The 7,840-nt window shown below is 44.2% G+C and overlaps 1 protein-coding gene across 5 annotated transcripts in view; it reads right to left on the bottom strand.

Moving 5' to 3' along the window:
* Positions 1–22: 22 nt before the first annotated feature.
* The window catches only part of ABHD16A (abhydrolase domain containing 16A, phospholipase), a 42,205-nt gene continuing 34,387 nt past the window's right edge, over positions 23–7,840 (bottom strand). For all 5 annotated transcript variants that reach the window (XM_039357112.1, XM_039357116.1, XM_039357114.1 and 2 more), the window contains 7 exons: positions 7,202–7,265; positions 4,561–4,617; positions 4,342–4,404; positions 3,511–3,587; positions 2,487–2,585; positions 1,412–1,458; positions 23–373 (listed from right to left, as the gene is read on the bottom strand). In XM_039357112.1, coding sequence (XP_039213046.1) covers positions 290–373; positions 1,412–1,458; positions 2,487–2,585; positions 3,511–3,587; positions 4,342–4,404; positions 4,561–4,617; positions 7,202–7,265 — 491 coding nt within the window. In that variant the 3' untranslated portion in view covers positions 23–289. The remainder of the gene's footprint in view (positions 374–1,411; positions 1,459–2,486; positions 2,586–3,510; positions 3,588–4,341; positions 4,405–4,560; positions 4,618–7,201; positions 7,266–7,840) is intronic.

Here is a 7,840-nt window from a genome sequence, read left to right as displayed (position 1 = left end):
CTGAGACCAGAGAGTCAGGAAATATAAAAAATACCATCTTTATTGTGAACCCTTACGACAAGATGTGAGGGTTGGTGGCCAGATGATCAATATTACAGGGCAGAGAAGCAGATTTACAGCATAGGGGAGGGACAGTGATGGCTGCTGCTGACGCATACACACACACACACAAATGTGTATGCACGCACAGGAAAGGTAGAGGCGGAAGGGATGTCAGAACCAGAAGCCATGAGTGCAGGAGAAGCATGGGAGGTGGTGACGGCGGGGATGGTGAGGGTGGTGGAGAATGTTATAAGTTCCATGGAAGATGAAATTCTTGGGGTGGAAGTGGAGTGCAGTGTGTCGCTTCAAAATTTTGCAGGTGCTTCCGTGCCTGTGGAATGAAAAAAAAAAAAAAGTTACATTGGGAGAACCCAACTGGTAGCTTCTGGGCCATCTTTGCTCTCCAAGGCCTGAAAAGTAGCCATCAAATTGCCTTTTTTTAATGCAGAAGTCTTCAAACCTGGCTCTTTTATGACTTGTGGACTTCAACTCCCAAAATTCCTCAGACAGGCACCCTGGCTGAGGAATTCTGGGAGTTGAAGTCCACAAGTCATAAAAGGGCCAGGTTTGAAGACCCCTGCTTTAATGGGACCATAAAATAAAGCCTTTAAATACACCGGAAAAATAGCAACAATTGCCACTGATCGGATGGGCCCAGTACGTTTTCTTGTCCATAATGCCATCATCAGGACGAGAATGGGTTGAGCATACTGTGGAGCTAATGTACTGAACTTGGAAGAAACAGATTGTCAATTACTGTCAGATTGTCAATACAGGCAGTCCTAGACTTACAAACAGTTCATTTAGTGGCTGTTCAAAGTTACAATGGCACTGAAGTGACTTAGGACTGTTTTTCACACTTATGACCATTGCAGTAGCTCCATGGTCACGTGATCAAAACTCAGATGCTTGGCTCATATTTAGGATGGATGCAGAGTCCCCTTTTACAACCTTTTGACAAGCAAAGTCAATGGGGGGAGCCAGATTCACTTAACTTACAGAGTTGCAGTGATTCACTTAACAATGGTGGCAAGAAAAGTTCGTAAAATGGGGCCAGGGGTACTTAACAAATGTCTCGCTTAGCACCTGAAATTTGGGGCTCAATTGTGGTTGTAAGTCGAGGACTACCTGTATTCCCTTTTCCTCAGGATGATTCCGGTATTTCTGGATGGGAGTGCCTCCAAATACTTGGCTGAACTTGTTGCTGAGCATGTGCATGCACAAAATGGAGTCAATCCTAAGGGCGTTACAGCAGTCTTGTGAAACCTACCTGGTTGGACAGGGAAATGGTGGATGAAAGAGGGGTGATATGCTGGAACGACGGGAATGTGGGGAGCAGAATATGTGAGTGCAGGGTAGGAGAACTCACCAGGAATAGTGCAAGTTGTCGTCTCCCATCTAGGGTCATATCTTCACCTGATTTGAAAACAATAATGAGGTGGGCTGAGAAGGTACTAACAGGGAGGCAAGATGCAACAGAACCTCTGTTCAATCAATTTGGGTTTAAAAATGCTGATTAAAGTCCAAAGCCAAGTTGGTGACCATCAATGCCCACAAAAATGGTAGAACTTTGATCACAACATCATAGCCACCGAGCTAACTTAGATCATAGTTACCAACTTGACTCTTTTTTCACCACACTCTGCAGACACTCCGTCTTCCTATTCAGTGGACAAAACTGTTTTTATTGCCACCTCTCCTGTGTTCCTAAGAGGTCCAAAGACAGTTGAGGATTGCTAAATCATGTTGCAGGGGTTCACTTCTAAGATATATTACAGCAAGGGTCCCCAACCTTGGGGCTGTGGCCCACTATCAGGACGCAGCCTGTTCAAAACTGGGCCATGAGATAAATGGGCAAACGTGTGTGTGTGAAGCTCCACTCGCGCGAGCGGAGGGTGCTTGCTCTCCTGTGTGAGCATAAGTCACCTCCGCTTGTACGAGTGGAGCTTTGCACATGAACGCAAGTGCCTGTGGCTTACGCTGCTTCATTTGCACGGAAGGCATGCGCGTGCCTGCACCTGCCGCTCACTCCACTCCCCCAACTGGGCGGGGCTGGAATAGTTGCAGACCACTGCATTACAGTACAGTCAAAGCAATAAATACTTGACCTTGCTGATTGGGTATCCACACCAATCAGATGATAGTTCCACAAATTCAATTTTCCCCATTGGCTGGTCTGGTTTGAAATGCAGTAATCATTATTGGTCTACTCAGTTAAAAGTAGTTGTGGGAGTGCAGTATATCACTAGCTAATTCCCGTGCCAGTAAGCCAGGGCCAACATTATTGGCCAATGTTTCCTCTCTTCAAATTCAATTGGCCAACCTGGGTTGCACATTCTTAAGATTTCCTCCAACCAAGACAAGACTGATTTGTGGCAATTCCATGAGCTGGTTTCATGGCACGCCTAGTTTTCTGATCTTTGTGCTTCTTGTGCTGAACTCACCAACAGACCAGGGAAATTCATCATTGTCTTCGGCTTGGTACGACTTCAGTACAGACAAACACCAGTCATCTTCTACTTCATAGCGGCTATAAATAGAGGCTGCAATGACAAGAAGTTGGTCTGAGTAGTGCCCCCTGTGGCTTGAATGGCAGGGAGATGCAAAGGGGGGGGCACTGCTCTGATTGCAAGGGCTTCCTTTCCTTTCCTTTCCTTTCCTTTCCTTTCCTTTCCTTTCCTTTCCTCTTTCCCATCTCCTTTCCTTCCTTCCTTCCTTCCTTCCTTCCTTCCTTCCTTCCTTCCTTCCTTCCTTCCTTCATTTATTTATTTATGTATGAGACTTATATACCGCTTTAAGTGCAAGCACTCTCTAAGCGGTGTACACCAGTAAGCAATGTGTATATATATATATTTACATTGCCCCCAACAATCTGGGTCCTCATTTTACCTACCCCGGAAGGATGGAAGGCTGAGTCAACCTTGAGCCGGTGAGATTTGAACCGCTGACCTGCTGAACACAGTCAGCTAAAGTGGCCTGCAGTACTGCACTCTAACTGCTGCGCCACCTCGGCTCTTTTGTCCGTCCATCCGTCCATCCATCCATCCATCCATCCATCCATCCATCCATCCATCCACACATATACCCCTCCATCCCACACAAAGTGACTCTGGACATCATAGAATAAAACCAACCATTAAAACATTCTACAGAGCTGCATCTGGAGATATATTTTGGGAAGATGTCTTGCAGTTCTCTTGCATGCATTAGAGGTTTTATTTGGGTAGCATCATAGCAACATTCCAATTTTAATTCTGCCGTTCATCTTTGGGATGGATCTTCTTCTAACATTTCTAACCCTTTCCGTTGAGTAACCAATGCCTGTTCCTGAAACTATCTTGTGTTGGGACCAAGAATTCCTTCACAAGGTGGTTAATATGAATCATCCAAACCTACAACAACTCTGGACCTATCAAGACAAGCCTCATCATGTCACCCATCTGGGGGTTTAGGTTTTAACCATGTTACCTTCTTCCATGGGTGTAGAAGCTTCCAACCATTCCCGGACAATTCTGATGCCTTCTTCAGTCATGATTTTGGGATACCTAGGGCAGGTAGCAGTTGTTGAGATAAAATCCCGTCAACTTCCAACCCAGACAAAAATCTACAGGTAGTCCTCGACTTACAACAGTTCGTTTAGTGACCGTTCAAAGTTACAAGGCCCTGAAAAATTTGACATGATCATTTTTCACATGACCTTTACAGCATCGCCATGGTCACGTGATCAAAATTCAGATGCTTGGCAACCGACTCATATTTATGACACTTGCAATGCCTCGGGGGGGTCATGTGATCAACTTTTGTGACCTTCTGACAAGCAAAAGTCAATGGGGAAGCCAGATTCACATAACAACCGGGTTACTAACTTAAAAACTGTAGTGATTCACTTAACAAATGGGGGCAAGGAAGGCCAAACTCACTTAACTAATGTCTCATTTAACCACAGAAATGTTGGCCTCAATGGTGGTCACAAATCGAGGACTACCTGTATTTATAAACCTTTCCTCAAAGTGGTCAACTAATATTTTTGTGGCCTCTGGATTCTTCAACCTCAAGCATTGGATTTTAGTGGCATTCTTGCTGAAAACTGACAAGTGTGTTTTCCTGACACATGGGGTGGAAAACACATGAAAATGTCGCCTATTCCCGAAAACTGATTTTGCTAGGAAAAATCTGGCAGATGAAATGCAATATAATCGGAGTTATTAATTGGGAACGTTTGGTTCTCTATCTATTTTCTATTTACCTGTGCTGTAATAACTTCAGCAGTAAGTGGTTCTCTATCTGTTTTCTATTTACCTGTGCTGTAATAACTTCAGCAGTAAGTCATTCCCTCTGTTAGACATTATATCTTCTGGAACCCTAGAAGGTCAGAAAAAAAGGAGAGTTAATGCCATGGATCTTCCCTACTCCAAAGGGCTACTATTACATGAAAGCTATGTTTATTTACTGCCCCAACCAAGTTGGCCAGGCTGGGTGGACATCTGGGCAATTTTCCTTGGTTTCTATTTTACTCACGTGGTGGTGATGATCTCATCTTTGGTTCTGCGGACCAGCAACACGGGACCCTGATACCTGAAGAGGAGGACACAGGGAGACTTGTTTTAATATAGAGGTAAGCCAGGACATTTCATATGAACTTGCTACGAACATTGTTCTACTTCTACATTCATGTCGGAAGCAGCTACCAAGGCACTTCCGGGTTGAAAGGATTAGCCGGTGACATCACTGTTGCCCAGGCAACGCCTGAGGGGGATCTTTCCATGTCCCCGTTATTGTTGCCTATCAACGCCATATCACCCCGTTCTAAGCCAGAAGTTTTAATTTCTGACTAACCTGCTTGAAAACTGACAGTTGCTTGCTTCAGACAAAATGGAGAATTACCTGTTTCATTTTAGCATACTTGGAAGGGAAGAGCAAAGGGACAATACAGGGGGTTCTGCAAAAATACAGCTAGTCCTCGACTTTTGACCGCAATTGAACCAAACTTTCTGTTGTTAAGTGAGACGTTTGTTGTGAGTTTTGCCTCATTTTATGACCTTTCTTGCCACAGTTATTAAGTGAATCACTGCAAATGGTAAGATAGTAAACCGGTTCTCAACTGAATCTGGCTTCCCCATTGACTCTGCTTGTCAGAAAGGTTGCAAAATGGGATCACATGACCGTGGGGCACAGCAACGGTCACAAATATGAACCAGTAGCCAAGCATCTGAATTTTAATCGCATGATCATGGGGATGCTGGAAAGGTTGTAACTGTGAAAAGCGGTCATAAGTCACAATTTTTTCAGTGCCGTTGTAACTTGGAACGGTCACTAAATGAACTGTTGTAAGTTGAGGTCTACCTGTATTTTGCTTCAAAGGGTTTCAAGGAGGGAATTTTAAGGGGGAAACTCGCCGCTTGGAAGAATGGTAAATATCAGAAGCTGAAAAGTCAAAAGGGCAACAAGGAAGAACTTTTCATGGTAAGAAGACAGACTTGAACACTGGGCACTATCTAACAAAATTAAATTCAATAGTGAAAAAAGCAAGGTTCTACATTTAGGCAAGAAAAATCAAATGTACAGTTATAGTATAGGGGGTATCTTGCTCAATAGTAGTAACTGTGAGAGGGATCTCGGAGTCCTAGTGGACAATCATTTAAATATGAGCCAGCCGTGTGCTGCAGCTGCCAAAAAAGCCAACACAGTGCTAGGCTGCATTAACAGAGGGATAGAATCAAGATCACGCGAAGTGTTAATACCACTTTACAATGCCTTGGTAAGGCCACACTTGGAATACTGCATCCAGTTTTGGTCACCACGATGCAAAAAAGATGTTGAGACTCTAGAAAGAGTACAGGGAAGAGCAACAAAGATGATTAGGGGGCTGGAGGCTAAAACATATAAGGAACGGCTGCTGAAATTGGGTATGTCTAGTTTAACGAAGAGAAGGACAAGGGGGGACATGATAGCAGTGTTCCGATATCTCAGGGGCTGCCACAAAGAAGAGGGAGTCAAGCTATTCTCCAAAGCACCTGAAGGCAGGACAAGAAGCAACAGATGGAAACTAACCAAGGAGAGAAGCAACCTAGAACTAAGGAGAAACTTCCTGACAGTTAGGACAATTAACCAGTGGAACAACCTGCCTCCAGAAGCAGTAAATGCTCCAACACTGGAAGTTTTTAAGAAGAGACTGGACACCATTTGTCCGAAATGGTATAGGATTTCCTGCCTGAGCAGGGGGTTGGACTCGATGACCTCCAAGATCCCTTCCAACATTATTATTATTATTGTTATTGTTGTTGTCCCCCCCCTCCATCTACCTGCCTTCTGAAATGGGTCCTCCTGATTGCCACCCTACAGATATCTGGAAGGGATTTGAAGACCTGACTCTTTGCCCAAACTTTTGGCTAGGATGGTCGACGCCCCTTCTGACTAGTGGGTATATATATTTGTGTTATTGCCTGGAATTGTTCTTTTTTTATTATTATTATTGATGGATCATCGCATAGTCAGCCAGATGTTCAGACTGGATTTGGCATTTTGTCTACCTATTGAGTCCTTACCCAGGACCTGGGATAGGCAGATGTGGATGTTTGATGGTATTATAGGTATCGTCGCAGGATGCGATGATGATGATGATAATAATAATAATAATGTTCTGATCTCTTCAATTCTGCATTCTCCACAGAACCCACTATAGAAAGTCTTTCTTTGCCTGGCATCTTGTAGATGAGGGGTAGGGAATGATGGCCCTTTTATGACTTGTGGACTTCAACTCCCAGAATTCCTGAGCCAGCCATGGCTGGCTCAGGAATTCTGGGAGTTAAAGTCCACAAGTCCAGAACTAAATCTTTGCTATAATAAAATTAATTAATTGAAGTCCACAAGTCCAGAACTGAATCTTTGCTATGATGAAATTAATGGCTAATCTTCACTTCCACTTGCTGCTGATAGGCAACAAAAGCAATGCCCCAATGGGTTAAAACAAAGGCGGGGAAACCTGCTTCTGGCCAGATGTTTTGGGCAATCTGGCCACTGGCCATTGGCTGGAGTGGTGGTCCAAAATAACCAGAGGATATTTTGACTTTAAAAATTAGCCAGAAAAGGGCTGGCATCTTCTGACCTTCTTTTGGCAATGGCTTCGCTCCGTGGGTGTTTCCTCCTCTGAGGGGCCTACCTGCAGAGCTGCTCCGCGTTGTTCAGGTTTAAGTGCTGTCTGACTGTCCGGGTGACCAAGCTTCCTGTGGAACAAAGAGGAGAACATTATATCACCTTTCTGCCCAGCAAGTAAGTCTCTAACCCAAACCAATTTCACACAGCTTTTAAAATAAATTGCTCTCCACCGTCTCCAGCTAATCAGCTTAATCATTTTGAAATAATGGATTTTGTAAGGATCTCGCAGACAAGGGATGCAAAAGCTTCTACACCAGGGGTCCTCAAACTCGGCCATTTTATGGACTCATGGACTTCAACTCCCAGAATTCCTCAGCCAGGCACGCTGGCTGAGGAATTCTGGGAGTTGAAGTCCGTGAGTCATAAAAGAGCCGAGTTTGAAGACCCTTGTTCTAACAATGCTTTCCACAATGGATCTTGACAAACACCAACAAAAAGTCTGTATGCAGCCCCAGTATACAGGTAGTCCTCGACTTACAACAGTTTGTTTAGTGACCGTTCAAAGTTACAATGGCACTGAAAAATGCAACTTATGACTGTTTTTCACAATTACGATCTTTGCAGCCTCCCCATGATCACGTGATCAAAATTCAGAGGCTTGGCAACTGACTCGTGTTTATGACCATTGCAGTGTCCCAGAGTC

The sequence above is a fragment of the Crotalus tigris genome, unplaced genomic scaffold (genome assembly GCF_016545835.1).
Source record: "Crotalus tigris isolate CLP2741 ecotype Arizona unplaced genomic scaffold, ASM1654583v1 scf7180000018867.1602434, whole genome shotgun sequence".
NCBI classification, from domain to species: domain Eukaryota; kingdom Metazoa; phylum Chordata; class Lepidosauria; order Squamata; family Viperidae; genus Crotalus; species Crotalus tigris.
Note: the sequence above shows the minus strand (reverse complement) of the source record. Positions and strands in the feature narration are given on the sequence as shown.